This window comes from Girardinichthys multiradiatus, chromosome 8, assembly GCF_021462225.1.
Source record: "Girardinichthys multiradiatus isolate DD_20200921_A chromosome 8, DD_fGirMul_XY1, whole genome shotgun sequence".
NCBI classification, from domain to species: domain Eukaryota; kingdom Metazoa; phylum Chordata; class Actinopteri; order Cyprinodontiformes; family Goodeidae; genus Girardinichthys; species Girardinichthys multiradiatus.
In genome coordinates this window covers 21,113,558-21,139,784 of record NC_061801.1, presented here as the reverse complement: position 1 = coordinate 21,139,784, position 26,227 = coordinate 21,113,558, and the positions used below count along the sequence as shown (strand labels likewise).

The following is a 26,227-nucleotide window of genomic DNA, read 5'->3' as shown; positions in this document are numbered from 1 at the left end:
TTTGATGTGTTGATTTGTTTTGTAAACAATGGCCAAATCCTAGGATGTGAGAGGGGAGAGAAGTTGACATCAGATATACACCGCCGTGCCATAAAAAATTTCAACAATTGAAACAAATTTACAAACAGCTGGGAATCACTTTCCATTCATGCTTATATTTAACATTCTTTGAAAAACGGTTAGAACAACCAGCTGTGAACTTTGAGCTTAGTAGATTCTGCACAGAATATGCATGTATGTCTGATTTTTATGGCAATTTTTCACTAGTCTCTACTCAGGGTGTTTTGGCATGACTCAACTAGCTTGTTAGGCTTTTCCATTAGTAATGGTTACGTGGAACTGTTACTATTTTCAGTACCTGCTTCCTTGAGGTTCCAAGCGAGCCAACCCATGTTGAAATCGCAATGTCAGAAGACTATGTTATATATTCTATGTAATATATTCATCATCAACTGTTAAATCTTGAATACTGGGCTTGTTGTGTAAAAACACAACAGCAAGTTAGCATTAGTTAGCATTAGCTTACCTCTCTCCTGTATTTATCCAGAGGGTTTCGTCTTGCTGCCCGCAGCCTTCTCTGTCTCTCTTGTTTCACTCTGAGTCTGACAATAGCCATAGACTGAGCAGTAGTCTAGGCTGTCATTGTGTTACCACAAATCACATCACATTACTTTTTTGTACTGCGGGGCCACCTCGCAATTGACAATCCTGCCCACATGTATAATATAATATAATATAACCCAGTTATATATAATTTTGAATGTATTATGTAAACTGTATCATAATTATTTGAAAAAAAAATATTTCTAATAATTATAAACCACAGTTTAAAAGGAACAAAGTTTCTATTACATTTACATCTGTTAACTTTACAGCAATGCAGAATAAAAACTAAAAGGTAATTTTCTTTTTTTTTTTCAAAAAGCTTATGATTCCAGGCATAAATGTGTGGAATAGGGTGTTGTTTGCACATCTGTCAACACATCAAAATGGCGCCTGGAGGTACGCATCACAAATTGCAGCACTGTCATTAGCTGTCTGTATATCTATAAGTAGTACCACTCCTGATTATTACTTTTTTGGAAGGGAATGAAGCATGTTCTGTCTCCTTAGCACTGTGAAAACTGACAGACCCCTTAGGTTAAATGCACTCATTTTATCTCTAAAAATCCATTTGTTATATGTAGATTTTAATACAGAATGTGAGTTTATGTATTTTTCAATGTTTAACTAATAGTTGTAAATTTTCCTGACTGTTGTTTAGCTTGTTAGAGTTGAGACCTTTTCTTTCACAGTAATAAAAACAAGGTCCATTTCCACAATTCCACTGCAAACACTAACATGTATTTGAGTAGCACTGCTGGTGTTTTGACAAAGCCATACTCTGTTGTGAACATCCACATCCTGGCATTTTTATGAATGCTAATTTACTATTTATCACTACCTAAATATCTCTAAAGGCCAGATTCACCATCCACTTTTAGCAGCACCTGTTTACTGGTGCATAAATTGAAAGTCCTAATAAAACTCATCTAACAAGGAGATGGGATTGCATGACATCTATGAGAACTAGGACTAATCCACAGAGACCTCCACCCACAGTCCACATGGCCAAATTGATCTTTTGCTAATGCTCTTGTGCCAAATATCTGAGGACACAACAAAAATTATTTTGTCCATCCTTACTCTAAACAGTGTTGTTAAGCACACAAACCTGAAGAAAATCCTGGGAAAGCATGCACATACTGTATTACACAAAAAGTCTTCTGTCAGAATGAGAAGCTCTTCAAGCAGTGACGCAACAGTGCAAAGTGCCACTACTTTGTGCTTTGATGTAGTTAAATTTAAACCCATGTCTGTCAATTTATTACTTGCAATAACAAACACCCAGTAATGCAACTAAATCGATGTTTTAATTACCCATAAACTCATATTTTACAATATGTATAAAGCTAAAACATTTCCAAGGAAATACCCAAAATTATAAATGAAAGAGTAATTTATTTGTTAATAAACTACATATGTTATCCTTTAAACAGAAGAAAAGGCTGAGGCTCAGAGAATGAATTTTGGTCATACTGACTATACCACAATGATAAAAGTAGGTGGTTTTTATAAATATTGTAATTGTTGTCATGCTTTGTTATGTACTAAATACCAATAGATTCTTCAAAAGAAAACTGTAAAAACAAGCCTTCCACTTCTTATTAAATATAACATTTTAATGAGAAATAGATTATTATATGAAACATTCATTTAAAATTAGCTGATATAATAATCCCAACAGAAAGGCAAAGTAATTACATAAGCAAGTTATTAGGTGTAAAAATGCTCAGACATAATTAAGGATACATGTACAGTAAGCAACACTGTGTAGCAAAATGCCATACAAGTAAATGTGCTTGTCTTATGGACCTTGCAAGTGGCTTAAACTAAATTGCAGCATACAGTATGTTTATCATATAAAACAGTCACAGATGGTCATGAGTCTCATCAGTTATATAAGACATGGGTGCCCTGTATTTTGTGCTAATGTACTTGGAGGGCATCTTTTGAAAATATCTTTGTATTTCCTTTCAGTATTGATAATTTATGATAGTGTTACTGTAGCACAGCATTGTTACTGTAATAGAGATCCTATTTACACATATATTGTACAACGGGGGACAAAAATATCCACCATCACTTTGAGTTATCTGTTGTCTTGGTCTGGTGGTCAGTTCTCCCCCTAATGCACAAGCCTCCTTCTAATGTGAAGTCTTCTGAAGAAGTTGAAAACAATATATTTGACCTACATTTATGGTCCTAAATTGATAAACTAAATTATTGTCGTTCTTCTTTGTAAAATTTAAGTTTGTCCAGCTCTAAACATATTAAAGGGACTGATAACAGGCACTTAATAATAATAATAATAATAAAAATAATAATAATTATGTTACATTTTATTTGGATAGTCCATTACTGATACCTAATACATATAGCATGCAGTTTTGTGGCCAATTAATCAGTTTTTTACTGCGCCTCAATGTTGATACTTCTGTGGTAATGGATCATCTAGCGTTTCATTCATCATGATTGCAATTTGACAAGGTAGCTTTTTAAGTCCAAATAAGCAACTTTTATAACTTATAACAATTGTCGCACTAGTTACATTTTGCAGACATGTTAAGCCTCTGACAATATATACTACAATGAAGACAATAGCTTAACATGCATAAGTCCCACTGCACATATACTTCAATGTATGGCATCAATTGGAGCAGCACTGTTATAGTTGTTCCTTTACATAACCAAGTAACCAACAATCAGTGGTGATTATATTAAACTATTCGCATTCTACTGAGTTCATTCAAAAGATGCCACAAACCTGCTTCTTTATAGTGTAAACTCACTAATGCGCTCAAGAAAGCAGGTACAACATGGAAGTATGTCAATTGAGACACAGTGCTTGTATTCCCATTGGCTTGCAAAAAAAAAAAGGGAAAAAACTGGGAGTGTCAAAAAAGGAGCAACAACAACCCATAAACGCAGAATTTAGAATTCCTTTTTTAAAACTGTAGCTAACAGCTTTCTGAATAAGATAATCCTGATTACAGTTTTCCAATGTAACTTTATACCTTAGAGTTATTTTAATTCATAAGGCCACATTTCAACATAAACAAGGCCTTATTCTCATCTTTTAAATTTCCAGAACATTTATTGTAAGGATTTGTTGTCTAACAATTACAAAATAAGTAAGTAGCCTCTTACTAAGATCATCTTAAGCAGTAAAAGTGCTTAAACACAAAAAGATGAAAGGCGGAACAAAATCAACAGACAAATAAGTAAATAAATAACAGAAATATTGGAAATCTTGGTGACACCAAGTCAGAAATGATTGACTTAGATCCATTCATGGAGCTAATTAAGATAGATCAAGAAAAGCCAGTTTTTTTGTGTTTAATGTATTGAACGCGATTTAAATTGGAATTTCCAAAATCAATTTTATTAAATGTTTTGTGATGCTAATTTCATTGTTGTTTGCATCAGGTCCCTCACAACACATTATGGTTTTCACAACTGTCTTAAAATGTTTCCTCAATATTTGTCTCACAACAATAGGCAGTGATAAAGAACACAAGAAAATACATCACAAAAATACACATCATGAGATTAACAGACATCAAATTAATTACAACACAACAAAAAAATATATAGTAACTACTGGAAAAATTGTGATTTTAAAATATATAATAAGGTGTTTTTTTTCAAAGCTGGCACATTTTACTCTAAAGGGATGCTAACTTGTGTTTTAGGGGACAGCTTAATATAATATCTTAAATTGTTTTGCATGACACTTCATAAAAAAACTTTGGAGTAACTAATTTGTACAACACACCAAGCTTGTTTTTGCAGACAACATTCAGTGGATGAGCCCACCCGCAAATATCAGTCACATTATACGCGTTTCAGTATTGGAATACCAAAATAAAATGTGACCATCAATAGGTAGTGTTTTATGTTTAAGACTGAGTGTGTTAAAAACAGTTGCAGCTCTTTTTATACCTCCAGTAACATGCAGAAAATGTTGAATTTCATAGCTCAAAACAAAAAGAGAAATTTTTACACGTGGTCATAAAAAGCTTACAGAGTAACACTTTCAAAAGGTATTATAAGCTTTAATATAAGATTTTCTTCTTCTTTTCCTGCAGCACAAAATACAAGTTCAATGGCTTTAACAACACAATTTCACTCAACATTATGTTTATCACTCATCATTTTCCTTTTTGCTGTGCTCTTGTCTGAAATCATATGAGAGTTGAACAAAGACATACAAATGGAACAGTTACGGGGTGAGCTTCATGACTTACTGTATGTCTACCTCAGGGAAGTGTATGGCTTTAAGTTGTCTTGCAAATGTGCCTGAATGATGAATGTTTACATTTTGCTCTCAGTGCTGAAAAGCTCCACAGATCAGCAGTCACAACATGTACATTTTGCAAAGCTGTACAAAATAGCATTGATTGTTATAATCTTCAGACCACAATATTGCATTCACGCACCAGGAGGTATACTGCCTTGTGAAATAAAAACAAAAGAAAAAAAAAAAAAATCACAGCTGGAGTTTCATACACAGTGGGGGAAAAAGCATTCAAAACGCAAGATTCAGCAGAGACTGGGGTCAATCTCAAGTGACACATTCAATAATAAACAGCGTTAAGCATTAAGCCAAAAAAAAGACGTTTACAGACACACTCACACACATTCACCCAAACATATGTATATATAAACAGCTGGCTTTTGTTTTCAACATGACTATCCATTACTGTCCCGCTGTGTGCCTCATGTGTCAGAACAATGAAAGTGTTAAATACCTTTCTAAAAGCAATGCAGACTCGCTGTGGGTTCTGAAACGTAAGAAATGTGATGACTACTCTCTAGAGCTTTTAATTCCTTACAATGTATAAACATTTTAATACTAAACTGTCTGTTATGCTTAAACTACTTTGCCCATTAGGTGAAAGAAACTGAAATCTTGTCTGCCCTTGTGTATTCCATACCTTTAAAAATGTCATCTTTTTTTTTCTCAAGAAAGAATGGCAGTTTCAGAAGCAACCTTTGATCCCTTACATTATAATCAAGGCCTCCTTTTCATCCAGTACTTCAATGTGTTTTTTTTTTTTCCACTCTCTCTTTTTAAGGTTCTTTAAGGAAATTACATACATGCTGGGACAAATATGATACAGTCCATATAGTGTATCCATTTATCTTTTTTTATCTGCCAGAAAAGCTTTTCATCACTGCCTTTTTCTCATTTTTAAGAATTATACTTACAAAGTTAATATTACATCAAAAGGCAGAAAAGGTCAAAAAAGAAAAGAGAACAAAAAATAAGACTAACATCCCCTCGTAGTTGGGTGTTTCTCTATAGCTTTCCGTCCTTACATTATTGCGCTCAACAAAGTTTTGCAGTCAGGTGGTCTGATTGTTTCAGTATCTCTGTGCTGTACATGTCCAAGGCATGGTTCACTCGAATCATCTCACTGTTGTTGAGCTTCAGCCTATGCTTCAGCATACAAGAGAAAAGGTCAAGCTGTGGTTTGCCGGGAGCAGAAGGGGGCGCTAAACGGTTAATTCGATCCCTAATGTCCAGCAGCAGTAACATCACAGATGAGGATGAGTAGAACTGAGTTCCTTGTGTATATGACTGGTTAACCTGCTGCACGGCACTGCGCAGCAGGTCAGCGTTAAACCGCAGGCTATAACCAAACACCTGGATATCGGAGATCTTTATGTAGATCTGCCGCTTATTGGGGTCTGCGAGATCCACTGGACCTTGTCCCGTATCATTGCGGAGGCCAGTTGGAATCTTTGCACGGCTACGCAGGTAAATGTGTACCGTCTCAAAGAAGGTCTTCCACCTGTTACCCAGCAAAAGAGTCCAGTTGAAGCACTGTGAATTCTGTAGTCGTACTTTTTCCCATCGTGGGTAACCATGTTCACCAAAGGGCATGCTCCAGCCTTCTGAGTGGCTGCCACTGAATGGGTTGACATAAACAAAGAACATGGGATCAATGCTGCTGTTTCGCATCTGACAGATTTTCATTGACAAACCGATGATCATGTGAAGGTAGTCCATCCGATTTTTGTTACTTTTCAGAGTCAGGGACATGCGCTTGCGCCATCGTGGGTCAAAGAATGTCTCCAGTCGGATCTCGTTACTGATGAAAGTGGTATGTATGTACAGTCGTGAATCCATTTTCTGCAACAGGTATTTCAGCTCCAGGTCCTGAAAGTCCAGGTCAGTTTCAAAACTGATAAACTGCTCGCTACGTTCTGAGTCCACATTCTGGGGCTCACAGCGGCCACGATACAGCTTGTAGCCCTTGTTGCAGGAGCCACATTGTGAGATGTTGGCCAGACTGCACATGGCACAGCTGTTGTTGCCACCTATGACACACGGGATGGGTCGCTGGCACAGAGTTGCACCTGTGTGGCACACACAAGCCTTTTGACTCTCCAGGAAGGTCCCCCAGAACCCGTTCTCATTGCAGTACAGGAAGGACTGAACCCTGTTGAGCCACTGCATCACAGATCTGGAAAGATAGAAGGAAAAAAGAACAAAAACATGAATAATGACTATTAATAATAATTATATCAGATCAAAAATTTGACTTTTTTTGTGAAATGCTTGCTGTAAATATAACACCCGGCACAGTGTTTGGGAATAAAAAAAATATGGTGTCCCTCAAGGGAAAATGATTGCATTATTGCGAAGCGATTGTGGCTCAGTAGAAGGAGTAGTTGTCTTGCAATCAGAAGGTTGTGAGCTTGATTCCAACTTCCTCCTGCCATATTTCAATGTGCCCCTGGGCAAGGCACTTAACCTCAAGTTGCCTACTGATCTACGTATTGGTGTATGAATGTGTGAGCGTTAGTGAGTGCGATTGGGTGAATGTGGCTCTAGTGTAAAGCGCTTTGAGTGGAATGTATGACTGGAAAAGTGCTATATAAGTTCAGTCCATTTATGATAGGAAGCATTAATTGCTATTCTTATCTTGTCTTTTCTTTCCCCTCAGGCATCTTGCCTTGTCATCTTGACAGTGCTGTGACTTCTTTTCTGACAAGAGAAGGTGAATTCAGATTTTTTAGAGAAGACCACTAGTCAAGGTTAGTTTACATGCCAGTGAAATTGTGTGTAATAACTGTGACAAGTGACACTGCATTCTGAGCAGGGAAAACACAAACCAAAGTTTAAAATACAATCCCATAAAGAAATACACAAACACATTGCTTTTTGCTCTTTCTCTAGATCATACTGAGAGGAAAATAGAAACACACCCCCTGGTTCTTATCTCCTGAGTATGGAACAAAGTTAAGTTGTATGTTTTCCTCAAGGAAATCAGAAAAAAAGTATAAATTTTATTTTTGCAAAAAGTGTAGAAAGCTGTTAAAATACCCACACTAATTTCTTGAACAGGGCTCGTCAAGTAAATTAATTACTGATCCTTAACAACACCAAAATGTTCTTAAAGTGGACCTAACCCCATGTAAAAGAATAACTCGGCAGTGCCAAGTGTAGGGATGAGCAGAGGGAGATAAGCAGGGTGTGGTCAGAAGGACGAGGGAAAGTGGCAGCTAGCTGAATTTGGTATATTGAAACAGTGGAGAGTGAGCAGAGCTATGGTGCTAGTTTCACCATGGACAGATATTTTGAGGTGGAGGATTTTTCACCCCTCTCATCACTGGAAGTTAAGAGAGGCTTTATGGAGCCCAGCATGCCTGAGCCTTAACAGTTCGAGCCGCTGGCTCAAGGTGCTGACTCCACGATGCCCGAACCCGATGCTGCTGAGGCAGTGGAGGAGCAGTTCCAGCTCCTGACTCTCTACAAGGCGTGTTTGAGTGAGATGGTTTTATACCTGAACACGGAGGTTGTGACATAGACATGTATCAAGCTGTACCGTTTCAACCAATAGGAAAATTCCACTGCAGTAGCAACTGTTCAACCCACAGAGGGCAGCACTAGAATGGTTTTATGACAAATATTGCAGACTTAAACAAGTTTAAATGACATTTAAAAAATAGCACAGTAACATAAAGACAGCACCGTTAAGGCACTGTTTATACAGTTTATCTGCCATAAAAGAGCTGATTTGAGGTTTAGTTCCTCTTTAAGGTTGATTAGTTATTTTACATTTATTTTACTTACAGAAGTGAATAATCAATAAGTCATAACAGTGATTCCCATTCTGTTATGTACTTTACTTTACTTTACTTTACTTTACTTTACTTTACTTAAAACAAGCTTAAAATGCTAAATCCCATGTTGGTTCATATCAAGAGTAACTAGTTAATATATGATCACAATATGATTCAATGTTTATTTTCGGTTTTTGAATATGTGTCACCAGCTGATGTTGTTCTTTTGCCTAGGTGCATGTGTTTACTAGAGGCATTAAAAACGTTTGGCAGTCTTACCTTACTGCTTCTTTCACCATATGGATGTTATGTTCTTTGCAAAGTTCTAAAATTGTTTAAATCTACAGTACTGTGCAAATGTTTTAGGCAGGTGTGAAAAAATGCTATAAACAAGAATGTTATGGAAGTAATGGAAGTGTTAATCATTTATTTATTTTTATCAATCAACAAAATGCAGTGAATGAACAAAAGATAAATTTAAATCAAATCAATATTTGGTGTGACCACCAACAGCATCAGTTCTTCTTAGTACACTTGCACACAGTTTTTGAAATAACTCGGCTGGTAGGTTGTTCCAAACATCTTGGAGAACTAACCACAGATCTTCTGTGGATGTAGGCTTTCTCACATCCTTCTGTCTCTACATGTAATCCCAGACACACGCCATGATTTTGAGATCAGGGCTCTGTGGGGGCATACCATTATTTCCAGTAAGTCTAGTTCTTCTTTACACTGAAGATATTTCTTAATGACTGGCTGTATGTTTGGGTTCGCTCACTTAGCATTTTGTAAATTGATAAATATAAAAAATCATTATTTATAATTCTCTAAGCTAAAACCTTTGCACAGTACTGTACATCCTCAAGTGGACAGAGTACACAACATAGGCTCTACCATTTATTAATTCTCAAACTGAACTCGAATGTATTTCTAAGTTTAGATACATTATAGCCTGAATGTAGCATGGGGTATAGCATCCAATAATGTAATAATGACTGATAATATAATACATTTCAGAAGAAAATAATTTTTGCTATTTTTAATACAACCATTGACATAACACATAAAAAAGCAATAAGTTCATACATAAGTTAATAAGTGAATACATTTTTGATCCTTTAGATCCTTTAAAACAGCAACTGATAATGGTATAATACAAAAACAGGACTACATTTGATAGAAATAAAAGATTGATTTTTAGTATTTGGTACATTGTCTAATCAGACATAGGTTTAGGGAAAGGCACAATCATATATTAATTCATCCATTCATTCATTCAAGTTATTGTACTATGTAGCAATCTCTAACCATAAATATGAATTGTGAAAGCCAATTTGAGAATTCTGTTTTACAAAATCTTTATTTAGAAGACTGTGTGTTTGCTTATATGTGTAAATCAATTATGTCATTTATGGAAGACATTTGCAGTGATTAGCATCGGGTATGTGAATGTGTTACAATTCCAGAAGGGAACAGTGGTCATGCAATGGTGTAATTGTTGGCTTAATTACTTTATTATATTATTGGCAAGTAATTACAGTATTGGCTCTATTGCATTCAGAATAGACAAAAATATGTTACTGACCACTGTTTCTTTGTTTCAATATGTGATATCTATCTGGATCAAAGAAAACAAATGTCCAAAAACTAAAGTTGTGAAGAAAGGTTGTATGACTGACAGAACTCTTGTTTTTCAGTAACCTTTCTGCTTCAGTTTGCAATTAATTTGAATTAATATCGGTTGCTATGAAGAGTGAAGAGTGGTCTGATGAAAGTGATGGAAAAAAATCGTAGTCACAAAAACCCTCTGCTATTACATTTGGGCCTGCAAAAAATATTCAGGGAATGTGTTAATGAGGACACAGCAGCTGATATCAATCTCTCATTCTGAATGGATTAGAACAGAATGCTTGCTTTAAAAGGGAGTGGTGCTTGAAATCATCCTTCTTTTCTCAACCATGGTTGTCTTCAAGAAAACACATGCTGTCAGCATTGGTTTGCATCAAAAGGTGTTTCACAGGCCAAATGAACCAGTTATTGAATCACCAAAAGTTTCAAGTAGAGAGGTTCATTGGCTGTGAATAATGCTTTAGCGTGTGCAAAAATGAAAGATTAGAGGATCTGACTAAGTGATGGGGTTTCCAACAGTGCAAAGCTTGCTCGGGAATGGCAGCACAAAGTGTGATTGTTTCTGCATGCACAGTGAGGCAGAGGCTTTTGGATGCAGACTTAATATCAAGAAGGGCAACAATGAATCCACTTCTCTCTAAGAAAAATATCAAGGGCAGAGTGGGATTTTGTAAGAATTACAATGATTGGACTGTAGAGGACTGGGATGGAGTTATTTTGCAAATTGTTTGTTAATCCGTGATGTTGTGACATCTGGAAAAATGACTGTTACAGAAATGTGCGATGGGTGAATGTGGCTCTAGTGTAAAGCCCTTTAGTGGTCAGTATATAAATTCAGTAGATTTACTATTTACAATGAGTCATGTGACATGCCAACAATAATGCATCCAAAGATCATTTATGTATAAGGATGCCTCTCCTCGAAAAGAATGGGCTCATTCACAATTTTGTCCAAAAACACTGCCATGAATAAAATTAGGATCAAAACCTTCTCCAAGGGACATTTACCCAACAATTAAGGAGAAATTTACCAATTAACAGTGCTTGTTTCAAAATACTTGAAAAGAAAGATTAACACTGTAACCTTTGATACCATTTATACACCTAAATAATTTCTTAATTAACAGAATTATAAATCATCTAAAAAAATATATCTAACAATAATGAATCAGCAAACTTTGTTAAAAACAAAATCTTTGTCAGTTTTGTAACTGTTGGGCATGGCTCTAAATTGTGATAACAACTAAGGCATATACCATTCATTCAATTTAAAAATAAAAATTAGTTTAGATACATTTACTACAAGCCTACCTACTAAGAACTTAAGATATGTGCTATGTTAAATAGAAATTGTGGCTCTTTCGTTGTCTGGGGGATGAGGTCATCTTGTATTAAACAGGTTTGACCCTGGACATGAATAATTAAAGCAAGCATATAAACTGGATGCAAATGACTTGGCTGGGAATGATGCAACTCCATATCTGTCACTATTAATCATTTACATGAAGATTCCTAAGTCCATCGCACCTGAAGTAAGCTACTTGACTAATAAAGGAAATGCACCAGCAAATCTATTTAGGGTTCCACTGAGTGTTCACAACCACAATTTATGATGCTTGCAATGAATAAAGGCATAGTGATGTATGCCCAGAACAATGGCAAACTTGCTATATGTGGTTTTAATTATAGCCACCTAACAATACAGTACCTTCCTTATATTAGTCGAAATATATTTAACTTTAAACTTTCCCAAAATGGGATAATAAATAGTAAAAATCTAAAATTGTAATTCTTTTTAGGATTAGTTTAGCTTAAAAGCTCCTTATCATTGTGCTTAAATAAATACAACAATTAAGTTCCACTTTTATTATGTTGGATCCATTTTGTAATTAAACTAAAAGCTGCATGGGACTTGAGTAATCTTTTGGCCCCTTGGTAAGAATACATGTCTGAGAAAGGAAATTAAATGAAACCTGCTTCTTTGAAGCTTCATTAAAACCAGCTACATATTATAGTGCTTCAATTTTTAACTAAGATATGAACATGCTGTTTATTTGCTTAATTTGCAATGCCCAAAGCACTGAAATACCATTAAGTATGTTTCCTAGGCAATACAGCACCACAGCAACTTGTACTTCTCTGTGTTCTCTTCTCTCAGCACATTGCAACAAATACACACCTGCAACCCAAGATCACCAACAAAGCAATAAGTTCTTATGTCCTTTGTGTATTACATATTTATATTTGGAGTCAAGACAATAACATTGCAATTTTTTTTGTTATCTGAGGGCTAGTTCACCCAATAGTAATATTCTAGCATCTTCTTATCTTGCTAACACCAACCAGGTGATAGTTTGATGGGTTTAACTTTGCTGCCATTTGCTTTTTTTATTTGATGTTTAAGTTAATAGGAATGGGAGTACAAATTGAAACCTGTCCATTTAATATGCTATTAATATGCAGACATGTAGCATTCTAGACTGGCTTGTAGGTGGTGCAATACCTAATCAAAAGCATCACTGAGGCTTCTATATTTAAAGGTTGGTAAGTCTCTAAGTAGTGTAATAGAGAAGATATCAAAACCTGAAAATAATGCAACATTGCAGCACATATTCAAGTGGAGCTATAATAAGTACTATGTCAATGTCTTTGGTACTGTCCTCATTGCAGGTTAGATGTTTAAATTGAAAGATTTTTAATTATCAAATATTAAATCTATTTCGTTTACATTCAAACGTCAACTGTTTCACTTTGTGTCAAAGAAATGTTACTTTTCATGTCTTTATTTGCATTGTTATTGTTATTGTTCTGTATGAATACCTTGAGGTTTATAAATGCTGTATACAGCTGAAATCAGGTCAGTTAAGCTGACCAGAATTTGCTTTATTTGCTAAATGTGAGAACAATAAGAGAGATTTAAAAAAAAGAAATTATTTTCTTCAAACTAAGAGGTTTGCATACATCTCCTTGGTATTTGGTATATTTGCCAGTAAACTATATGACTGGTGTCATACAGTTTGGGTATATCCCCACAAGTTTCTCACAATAGAATCTTGTGATTGTAAGTTTGGTACATATCTCCTGGCAGAAGATTTGAGTCAGGTTTGTAGGCCTTCATACTTGCACACAGTTCTGCCCACAGATTTTGTATGAGATTGAGATCAGGGCCTTGTGATGCCCATAGGTAGGAAAACATAGAATGTATTGTCCTGAGTCCATCTTGTAACTAATTTGGCAGTGTGATTGGGCCATTGTCCATTTGGAAAATCTGTTTGCACCTTAGCTATAACATCCTACCTAATATTGCTTAATTAGTTTTATAAATGTTATCTCCTCAAGATTCTATCAATTTGTAAAGTTCTTCCTGCAACAAAAAAAGACAAAAACATGATACTAGTGTACTTCACTGTAGGGTGTTGTTCTCAGGCCTGCAAGTTTCCTTTTTTTTCTTCCAAATGCAATAATGGTCATTATAGACAAGCATTTCAGTTTGAGTTTCATCAGGCCACAAGACATGTACAAATGTTATTATTATTATTTTTTTTTTGCATCCGCCAACTGTATTCAAGCTTTTTTATGTTTTTGCGGAGTAGTGGTTTTTTTCCCTTTTTAATGGTCTTTCTAGCCATGCAGATTTTTGTGCGGCTGGAAGGACAGTCTCTAGTTTCAAGTCTTTTGCAACTTTAAACAGGTTTTGTTCAAAGATTGCCCAGTTAATATTTGTCATATTAAGAAATTCTCCCACCTGAGCTTTGGAGCTTTGCCCCTCCTCCAGAGCTTTGTCATTGTCCTTACAATTCACATTCATTCTTACACACTTTGTGTTGTTTCTGTCATGTAAAATAATTGTGGTTGTAACATGACAAAAGGTAAGAAATATTTAAGGTGTATAAAAACATTTGCAAAGCATTGTACTTAGGCTATGTGTTATATTAGCTTTGCTTACATCTCCTTGTCCTTATTACTTGTTTCAGTGCAGAAGTAAGTCATAAGCCCTGGAGTCTTTATTGGTAATAGGAGAGCACTTTACTTCAGGAAGAGAAAATGGTAAAGATGAGAGATTAATAGATTTATGGCATGACTGACTGACGTCCAGGCTAAACTCACACCCTTACACAGCATTTTAGCATCGCATATTCAAAACAATGTCATAAAAGTTTAAATATCCTTGATCCAACATGAACAATGAAAAATTAGCATAGGGAGTTTGAGGTAGAGGGGAAAACACATTGTGCAGAACATATATGAGACCTTAAATATACATGATGAAATCAAATAAGTCCACCATCTGATGCAAAGCTGTTTCACACAGGCAAACAAATAAACAAGGCGCTCTTATTTCCTGTGCCATCAGGCACTCTCAATGTTTACTCCATGGAAGAGAAAGCACATACTGCAGTTCTTTGATAACACTTCAGAACAGACCCCATGCCAACTCTCACACAAATGTGGGTGTGATCCTTTCTGTCAGGGACAGAAGACAATGGCTGATTTTCAAGCCACTTAAATCAATATTTTACAGATTCTCTTCCCATTTACATGGTGACATCACTAACGCTGAACAGTTTTAGGTGGCATTTCTTGTGGCACATTGGCATTTTGCAGTTATTTGCATTGTGTTTTCTGATTTGTGGGAGCAGATTGGGGAAACTCCTGGCTGTTCCCGCAGTGCTGACACTATGGCACATCAGCAGCAAGGCTCTTAAGCTGCAATTGCAGTACGTGGTGACAGATGTGTGCAATGACCTAACAAAAAAATTTCCACAGCAACATTTTCCTTTTAGAAGGCTAAGTGAAATAACAAGAGTGAGCTGCAGTGTTTTGTGTATGAGTAAGCCTCAGCACTAAATTGAAATGATATAAAGCAAAAGCAACGCCTTAAAATAAAATATACTAGAAATTGCATGTTTTATTTCCATGCTTTAAGGAGATACAATAGAGCTTAATTGCCCTTTTTTAATACAAAAAACATCAACACTAATTCTTTGGTTTAGTAAATCCACATGGATATTATATTTCTACTCACCTCTCTCTCGGCATCTGGTGGCTGGGATTGTGAAGACAGCGGACGCTGAGGCTAAATAGCTTGCGGGCAGTACGCTGAATCTTGAGCTGCTGGATCTCCAGGGAACTCTGAAGGAGTCTGTAACGGGCCTGCAGGTCCCAGTCACTGCCCCACAGAAGATGCACACTGCTGATGGGCAAAAAATGAGTGGAGGGGAGCCTCTTCAGGAATGACTTGAATTCATCTAGAGAACCATGGAGAGACAGGATGGGAAACAAGTTGTAACAAAGGATAACGATTGGGAAATGAAGTGCACAAGTATTTTATATGCAGATGAAGACACATTTGCTGACATGAAACTTTAAAATAAGTTCATCTTGTAATGCAATTGCTGGAACCTGTGCTGTTAATACTTTATACAAATCATTTTTCAATTGATCTTTCTTCTTTACCAATTTTCTTTAGATAGTCCAGCGTTCTGGGTGAAGTCTTTTGCACTCTACTGTTTAGGTCACCCCAAAAGTTATCAATATTATTTAGATCTAGGGACTGAGATGGCAGTAGAAGAAATTTGATTTTGTGTCTGTAGAACAATTTTATCGACGATTTAGCCGTATCTTTTGAATCATTACACCTTAAGCCATTTTTATCTTACCAGTAGAGTTCACCAGATGATGACCAAATATGTTTCATAATGCCATGTACTCTAACCCTAACTTCCCTGGGACCTTAGAGGGGAAACATGCCCACAGCATTGCAAATACTCCACCATACTTAACAGTGGACATAAGGTAAGGTGAAGTAAGGTAGGGTAAGTTTATTTATATAGCGCTTTTCAGCGACACTCAAAGCGCTGTTTTTTTTTTTTCAGACTTCTAAACCACCTGGAGTGTTTGATGCTGGAAAGCTCAATCAGAGTCTCAACTGACCAAAGCACAAATTCCAAGTAAAGCTTAGAAAACTCGACATATCTGTTTGTGGTGACAATGTTTTTCCTGGATTATTATATGGTATACAGACAGTGTTTAATTTTTCTATGGAGACTTGGTGACCTCAAGAGGCCACTTTCAGCTGCAGTTGTAAATTATTTTTAAATATATTTTCATCTCGCTTACTCAGTGTGTGGTGGTAAAATAAATATGGTTCCTAATCCATTGTACTCATCAGAGTCTAAAAGAAATTGACTTCTCTGTTACATCATCACAATACCCAAGGAAAACTAAAGGTCATGGAATAATAATTAGAGGTCCCTAGAAACTGTGATCAGCATAAAACAGAAAACATAAATGAAAGAAAATGCTTTTATTCTTTATTTTTATTTTATAGGAATTGTTAAATGTACCAGCTGTGCCAGTAATTATTTTGTTAAAAATAAAATAAAACATACACAAAAAACACACAAACATATTTCTTAACATTCTATTTGTACCCACTGAATGAACGTACTCAACTTAAAGGTTGGATGTTTCTAAAACATCCAACCTTCCAACAATATGCCCTGCGATGGATTGGCGACATGTCCAGGGTGTACCCCGCCTCTCGCCCGTAGACTGCTGGTGATAGGCACCAGCTCCCCCGTGACCCACGATGGAATAAGCGGTATGGAAGATAAATGACTGAATAAATGAATGTCTGTAAAACCTTCAATGTAGAATTATGCAACTGCAATAGGAGATTGATTTATTTGAAAGCTTGTGAAGTCTGTACTTCAACTTATAGGAAAACTGTATAAGGAAAACCAGAATTGTCACTCGCATTTAAAAAAGAAAATTATTAACACAATAATAATAATTATTGTTTAAAAAGAGTTTGAAATTTCTGAGAAAAACTCAATTAGATTTAGGCATATTATTATTATTTTTCAAAAACCCCTTGGGGGTTAATAGGTAAAAAAGGGAAATCATGATGCTAAGTAGTTACAAAAAAGATCCACATTTGAATATTTTTTTTTCCTTGTCTTTAAAAGTTGCCAGTGATGTTTTCTTCTGCTTCCTTGGATTGAATGTTTAAGATTGAACTTGTTGTCCAAGAGCAGAAAATACGACTCTGGGAGAATAGTAATCATCCTCTCATCTGTGCTCTTAGGCACCAAGATTACTTCCCCAACATTTTTTTCAAACAATAATTATTCTTGTAGTATTTTTAAAGCTAGTTTCATATGTTAGCAACAAGAGCTTGAAGATATTTTTAAAATTTCAGTAAATACAGCTACAAGAGCTGTTTTATTCCTTTTCAGATTCTGAAATAATGATGTTCAGTGATTCAGTGAAGCTTTAATATTTACTACATAAATGCAATCTTGAGTAATGACACATTGAATCATTATTACCCTAAATGCCTAGGTTTGAAGGTGTCTTTTTTTTTAAATTAGGGCAAATGCAAGGACAAGAACATATTTATCCCTGCTCAGATTCTGAAATATTGAAAGAAAATAGTTTATTGAAGCATATTATTTCCCAAGTAAATTTAATTCTGAATACTGGAAAGAGAAACATGAATGTGATAAATAGCTGCTTAACAGTGCCAACAAGCATTTAATGAATGAAACAAAGCACAGAAACAACAGTAGGAGTATCATATCATTTGGTGATGCAAAGCTATAAACCTAAAAATAAATGTACCAAACGTATAAACACACTCTTGTTTAGCACAAATATTATTGCAGACCACAACTAGCTTTGGTAAATTCAGAGAACAGAATCACATTTTCAAGAAATGCACCTCAAGCTTTTTTAACAGTATTAATCAGAGTTAAGAGCTCCTTTTCAGCCACAGCTGCAAAATGTCAGACATTCCTCCACCCCAACATGTCACAACTCAGATTCCCCTTTTTCTTCAAAAGAGCCAGAATCCATCTCCTCCCCTGTTTTGAACTATCCACAAACCTCCACCCAGCTTTCAGAGATGACATAAACCCTCTTTGATTCTTTCCTAAGCAAATCTGAGCCTCACCAGCACCTAGCATTCAGAACTCTATCTAACTGAAAAAAGCACCTCCATAATCAAATTATATTGTGCCCGAGTGGCAGTTTAATAATATGCACATCTGTTATACAAGCTTTAAATAGTTCAAGTATCATATTCCTTTGTAGAGCAACCAAACAGTCCACATGGTGGTTCTTTCCTGAGCCCACCCAGCACATCTTGTCTGGAGATTATTTTTACCACAATTTAACTTTTCTCTTTCATCTCACTTTGTTAGTTCACATAAATTACAAATATTTCAACTGCAGGTTTTTAAACCAGCCAGATGCTACTTTATAGACTGACATCCCCAAATTTGGTGGCACCCTTGGCAAATGTGGAAAAAGCCTTTAAAAAACTTCCACTTCTCTGGCAGTAGCAACATTTCTCACTACAAGATTTAGAAGAATCCATTTATTTAGTGTGATAAGCAAAATCCCATGTTAGCAATTCTGTTCACAAATTCCCCTTTTTTATGTATAAACCTGCTGTTAATACTTTCTACAATTGCCTTGTAGAAAGTAGACTGCCCTTAGTCTGTTCCTTTACCATTTCACAAGGTTGGAGCAGAGAGAGGGAACTATTTCTCTGCACAGCCTCTGTGAATCACCCACAGTTCTGGGTTCTGAAATCTCTGTGGCTTACCCAGAAGGTTTTCAATAGGATTTAGGCATTATCACTGAAATGCCCATGAAAGAATGATGGCTATGTAGTAAGTATATGGCGAATTAGTAGCATATGATTCTTGTTCTGTATATATAGTAATATATTTGTGCTTATGAATTAGCAGTGTTTTTTTACAATAGTTCTCTACCACCTTGCCAAAAAAGTCCACCTCCTTGCATAAATTTGTGCATTACTAATAGATTAATTATGCTTTCAGCCACACTGAGTGCAAGAAGAAGGCTGACTTGTTTCTTAAGTTTAGATGCATGCTTTGCAGTAATAAGTTCTGTTGAATAGGTAACCAGATTCACTATTCTGCTAATGTGTGTTTCACAAAGTTCTGCTGAAGCCAACTGAGACTAGCTGTAGCTGTAATTACTGTGATAACCATGTGCTGCCAAACTTTCTTGCATGTTTTTTTAATAATGAGTGAGACACTTTAAGTAACACTAACAGCATGCACCAGTTTAGCATGCACTGGGAACTGGGATAGAATGCACATCTAATAGGCTGTAACTGGAGAAAATGGGCTACTACTGTGGAAACAGAGTGAGCAGTACCTGCTGCCTTAGATCTACACTCTAAAAGCTAAAGTGTGTATTCTGTCAACAGTGTTCAAATTTTCTAACACTTCACATGTATCTTTTGATAAAACACAAGCCACTGTAGGCTAACCCTTCTTCTGCATAGGCTTTTTTTTTCACACTGAAAAGGATCTCTTCTAAAACCATGTAGCCTGCTAAATAATAACAAACAGGCTACAGTCTGTTCATAATCACAGATATGTGCCGAGTTAAATGATTTTGTAGGACTTTTCAGCTTACCAGAGTTTTCAAAATCTTTATAAGAGGCTGCCCAGGACTCAGACATAACCAGCAGGGTGTTTTCCATGATCTGAATGTCAGTGATGGGACAGTTGCACTGGGGATAGTCGTCAGCACACTGACAGATACACTGGTTGTTGTGGCATGCATACTCCCCCTCTCCGTTGCACATAATGTAGCTCAGAGCTGACTGGACGAATTTCTCCTGTAGGTATTCTGGGAATATGACCTGAAGGCCTGAAACAGAAAAAAAGAAAGTTTTGGTTAGAAAATTTGATGTGATAGCTTTTAAAAAATATAAATGTTGTTGAGCAATTTCTTAGATAAATGATTTAAAAAAAACAAAGCTTTGTTTAGTTTGGTTCTGTGTTGCAAAATCAAAGAAAGAGAAAACAGGATAAAACATGTGGAAGAATTTGTTTTATGTGAATATTTTGTTGTATTTAACTAAATGTTTTTTTATTCTGAAAATGAAAATAAAATCAGAAAAGATCCTTCTAAATTTCACCAATATGTAATTGGGTTATGATTATATTATGTATAATTGCACAAAATTGTTTACATATCTAACCATGAACCTATATAACTACTGTTAAGGATGTGTACTCAAGTTTAACTGCATCCTTTTAATTCTTCTCTGGTTCTTGTGTGAAATTCTTTGTGCCCTTCTAATCTCTGCCGTGTTGTAATATTCTGCTTTGAAAATGGTGGATGTTGTTTATTTTTATCAAAATACATCCAGTTCAAATTTTCTACATACATTTTAGGTCTTGTGCCTTGTATAGCAATGTATTTTTTCCCCAGTAATGGGAATATTTGGGTAGGTTTATGGTTGTAAAATTGTATTTATAAACCTCTACAGAGATGGGTGTACACAACTCTGTGGGAGTCTGAAGTGTGACTAACCTGAATTGTGCTGAATTTAATTTTGTTTTCATCCATGCTTTTATTTTGCTTATAACTATATCACATAGTTATGGATGAGCATTACAGTTATGAGACAACATATAAACTACCGGTCAAAAGTTTTAAATACACTTTCTCACTTAATAAGTCTCTTTATTTTCATGACTATTTACATTGTTGATTCTCACTAAAGGCAACAAAACTTTGAATGAACACATGGGATTATGTAGTTAACAAAAAGTGTGAAATAAAACATTTTTATTTTTATTTTAGATTCTTCAAAATAGCCACCCTTTGCTCTGACTACTGCTTTGCACGCTTAGCATTTTCTCCCTGAGCTTCATGAGGTGGTCACCTGAAATGGATTTTCAAAGATTCTCGAAATAAATTCCTAGAGGTTCATTGAGAGACGGCCAGAGGTTAATATTTCAGTCATCACAGCAAAGGACGGCTACTTTAAGGAATCTAAAACATAAAACATAATTAAAGTTATTTTACAATTTTTTGTTTGCTACATATTTCCATATGTGTTCATTCACAGTTTTGATGCCTTCAGTGAGAATCTACATACAATGCAAAGTGTCATAAACATAAAGAAAATAATTAAATGATAAAGTGGTTCTAAAACTTTTGAACGGTAGTGTTTATCGTATACTGTATATTTGAGTGTTTCACCCAATAATTATTTGACCACTTGGGGAGACTCCTAGAGCATTGAACTTTGAACCAGATTTTATCTCAAGGAACTTCCTGGTTAAAACAAACAAACAAAAAAAGGTTAAATAAATAATAGTTAAATAACATTAAAACACCCCTGATAAAAAAAGTAATGTAGCCCATCTTGAAACAGTAGAACACTGGGAATTCTACACCCTATATCCAAATACACAAGTATTATACAAAACGGGCTGGAATAAAAACAACAGAAATACTCCAAAGACAACACTGGACTTGATGCTCCCCAAATTTGCTTCACTTCTCTATGTTTAGACCATTTTAGCACATTTTTCATATGCCAAAATACATGGCAAGATAGGAACAGCTTGACACAAGCTTCAGGATCTGAAACGAGAAGTCATTCTGGTGTTTATTCCTCTTTTTTTGTTGTTGTCAGATACAGGGGTTAGACAATGGAACTGAAACACTTGGTTTTAGACCACAATAATTTATTAGTATGATGTAGGGCCTCCTTTTGCGGCCAATACAGCGTCAATTCGTCTTGGGAATGACATATACAAGTCCTGCACAGTGGTCAGAGGGATTGTAAGCCATTCTTCTTGCAGGATAGTGGCCAGGCCACTACGTGATACTGGTGGAGGAAAACGTTTCCTGACTTGCTCCTCCAAAACATCCCAAAGTGGCTCAATAATATTTAGATCTGGTGACTGTGCAGGCCATGGGAGATGTTCAACTTCACTTTCCTGTTCATCAAACCAATTTTTCACCAGTCTTGCTGTGTGTATTGGTGCATTGTCATCCTGATACATGGCACCGCCTTCAGGATACAATGTTTGAACCATTGGATACACATGATCCTCAAGAATGGTTCGGTAGTCCTTGGCAGTGACGCGCCCATCTAGCACAAGTATTGGGCCAAGGGAATGCCATGATATGGCAGCCCAAACCATCACTGATCCACCCTCATGCTTCACTCTGGTCATGCAACAGTCTGGGTGGTACGCTTCTTTGGGGATTCTCCACACTGTAACTCTCCCGGATGTGGGGAAAACAGTAAAGGTGGACTCATCAGAGAACAATACATGTTTCACATTGTCCACAGCCCAAGGTTTGCGCTCCTTGCACCATTGAAACCGACGTTTGGCATTGGCATGATTGACCAAAGGTTTGGCTATAGCAGCCCGGCCGTGTATATTGACGCTGTGGAGCCCCCGACGGACAGTTCTGGTGGAAACAGGAGAGTTGAGGTGCACATTTAATGATTTGGGTAGCCGAGGTTTTATGTTTTTTGGATACAATCCGGGTTAGCACACGAACATCCCTTTCAGACAGCTTCCTCTTGCGTCCACAGTTAATCCTGTTGGATGTTGTACGTCCTTCTTGGTGGTATGCTGACATTACCCTGGATACCGTGGCTCTTGATACATCACAAAGACTTGCTGTCTTGGTCACAGATGAGCCAGCAAGACATGCACCAACAATTTGTCCTCTTTTGAACTCTGGTATGTCACCCATAATGTTGTGTGCATTTCAATATTTTGAGCAAAACTGTGCTCTTACCCTGCTAATTGAACCTTCACATTCTGCTCTTACTGGTGCAATGTGCAATCAATGAAGACTGGCTGCCAGGCTGGTCCAATTTAGCCATGAAACCTCCCACACTAAAATGACAGATGTTTCAGTTTCATTGTCCAACCCCTGTATGTCAAAATATATGAAAGTTCTTGGTGTTAACAAAGAGGGCATGCTGCAGTGCAACTCTTCCTCATTTGTAATATTCTCCCATGGCAGAGGACCTAACAGGTCAGTCTGTAACATAATAGCTTTCCTCCCTTTATTATTGTCAGAGAAAAAAGAAAAATGGGTGATCGTCCCTATCTGAAATCCAGAACTTGGTCACAGTAAATTCATTATGTTTTCCAAGGACAATGCAGATTGGCTTCAGTTACAAACACATAATATAATAGAGTTGTACTGTATTAGAACATCATGTAATGGTGATATTATTGATAAATTATATTGATGGCGATGTCTCCAATTCAACTTTTGCTCACTTTTCTGTTTCTCATCAGGGTTCTGTGGCATTTTTTATGATCTTTAGCATCCTGGGCAAGTTAATCCATGTCAGGTCCACAGCAGACAGAGTCCATCTGACAATCCAATAAATATTACTTTTGCTTGCAAAGTGTGAGCTTATCTCAATTGGAACATATTAATTAACAATTTGTGCATTGAGTCTTTTGCAATATTAATATAGTGCCTAGGGATATTTGATAACAATGTATTTGCAATATATTTTTGTAATATACTATGTATCAAATGTTTGGTATACTATGTATACCAAACATTTGTGATAGCCTAAAAGTAACCAGCATGAGTTAAATGGAAAAAAAATATTCCTGCAACTGTGATGGCTGGCTATATATTCTTAGCAATCAATTATCTTTTAGGTTTTTTTTCTGAAGGATGTGCTTCAAAGTTTTCTTCTTTTTTTTCTTGAGCTGTCTGTGGTGAGTCACTTAGCATATAACAATGAATGCTGGCTTTGTCATATTTAGCTGAATTATCTTCTATTTAAATACAGTGTGAAGGCTTGTGTTTTTCTTTTCAAATTCTTGCAGTCTTTACCCTGTTATGCAGATTTTGATAATTACACTGTAATAGCTTCACTAGTGATTTTTAAAGGTTCACTTAGAGCTTTAGGGTTCTACCTATTCATTTTTCACTATGACTGTCAAACTATTTATAATTCTTAGACTCACAGCCAATCCATATCTCGCTTTGAGGATCTCACATAATTAAAGGTTGAGCATTTTACAGTTCAGACTTTCTCTTCAGTTTAGACCAGGAAAAATAAATGGCTGACTCTACAAACCACTGAATTGGAAAAGAACTAAATAGATTTTTCCTCCTTGGATGTAGCAACATCTTGGCGAGGCCATATTTTCTTAATAACTTTTACTTTAACAGAAACTGTGTTTCAGCACAAAACATATGCAAACAGGACAAAACATGTTATTGAATGATGAATAATTACATTATTCTTCCTTCTCACATTTTATTTTCACCTTTGGGTGAAAGGCGGAATCCACTTATGCAAAGTCAACTTAATGTGGCTAAAATGAAAGGGAAAGTAAGCATATAATTTCATATTGTACACATGAATCATTTTCAGGGTGTTGTCAAGGAGTCAAATGCTATCTCATTATGCATTTGCATGCAGCAATTAATCCTCCTTATTTTCACCCACAACAAACGCTGAACATAACTGTGGGTAATTCAGAAACAGATGAAAGCCTTAATGGTTTGGATCTGAAACAGAACACTTCAACAGTCATCATCATGATGACAGCCGGTGAAGAGAAGTAACACATAGCGTGTTTTGGTTATTAATGAAGAAATGTTTTGTATTTGTTTCAAAAGGTTGGATTTAAGGCAGCCTTCATTTAAATATGCTCCATCAGATTAAATCAGAGGCTACGCAAAATAATTCCTTCTCTTGCAACTACTCAAACACACTCCTACACCTTGTACTAAACAAAGTCAGTTTACATTGTATGCATCTTTTTTGCACAGTCTCTTTTATTCCTCACACTTCATCAGAACCCCTGCCCATCAGTGATGAAGGGAACAGAAGGAAGCAGGGATGGAGCGAATAAAGAGGATGGATAGATCATGTCTGACCACAAAAGAGTTCGGTTGCCCAGGGCCTTTTCTCCATCAGGCTTGTCTGGATCCAATATTCATTTAGCTTGATGTATTCCTGGGCTTGAAACTTTAATGTGATTTGTGGGAAAATCCAGATGGCAAGTTCACGGATCAACGCTGCTCCCTGACAGTGCTGGTGCCAGCGGCCGCCTGCACAATAACACCGATTGCCTCAGTGCTCCCCCACCACCACCACAACCACCAAACTCCAGCCCCCAGTTCCCACTTTCTGTCTAACTGTATCTAATACCCCAGCCATACCAACAAATACACATACTTTCTTTTTATATATTGGTGCGTTAGTGCTTAAAGATTGCAAAGGCAACCACATGAGATTCTGACATTCAGCTCAGCTCTGTCAGTCTTGCAATCTCTTGTTTCCACTCTCCGGTTTTTTCTGTGTTTCTCTCCATTCTCTTGCTTTGTGCCTCTCTTTTCTTCTCACTCTGTCTTTGTACACATCTTCTACTGTCTTCCTTCATTACACTCACTGTTACTCCTACCACACACATCCATGTGCCCCCTGACTCCCCCCATCATCCTTTGGCTCTCATTCACTCCATCAATCACTCTCTTCATTCCTGTTTCTTCACCTCTTGTGCTCTCCCCTACATTTTCTCCTGCTGAGTGTGCATTCAGATATCGGAAAATTGAAGCCCTGTGTTGTCCTCCCTGCTCCTATGCAGAAATGATGTCATGTAATAAAGGTAAGTCCATCAACATTTGTTAACGCATTGTCAAAATGAACTAAATAACAGGAGCTTGCAGGCCACAAATAAAGCCACAAACCAATCAGATATAAAAACATTTATCTTTGTGACTTGGCAAGGTTTTCAAGGTTGGCGCAATAACACGTGACAAAATTGAAAATGATTGGACCATAAAGCTAGTATATTGGCTTATGAGTCAGATATGTGTTGAGGAAACACTAGATATTGGAGTATAGGGTGTTACACTTACCATCATTTAAAAAGAGATGATGAAATGAAAGGTATATATTGCAGCAGCTATGCTGCTATTTGATAACCTCCAACTTCATGCTCTGTCAGTGCAAATAATTCTCTCAATACAGATTCCTAGCTTGCTCTAAATAAATAGCACCGCAAAACGGCACATAATCACATTGCATATAAGATGATATATTTCGCTCTTCATATTTTAAGGGATA

At 36.3% G+C, this 26,227-nt stretch overlaps 1 protein-coding gene across 1 annotated transcript in view; it reads right to left on the bottom strand.

The window, feature by feature from the left end:
* Window positions 1-2,207: 2,207 nt before the first annotated feature.
* brinp1 (bone morphogenetic protein/retinoic acid inducible neural-specific 1) overlaps window positions 2,208-26,227 on the bottom strand; it is a 184,428-nt gene continuing 160,408 nt past the window's right edge. Inside the window, exons 6-8 of the mRNA XM_047372154.1 lie at window positions 19,768-20,004; window positions 15,335-15,557; window positions 2,208-7,076 (exon numbers count right to left, since the gene is read on the bottom strand). Coding sequence (XP_047228110.1) covers window positions 5,936-7,076; window positions 15,335-15,557; window positions 19,768-20,004 — 1,601 coding nt within the window. The 3' untranslated portion in view covers window positions 2,208-5,935. The remainder of the gene's footprint in view (window positions 7,077-15,334; window positions 15,558-19,767; window positions 20,005-26,227) is intronic.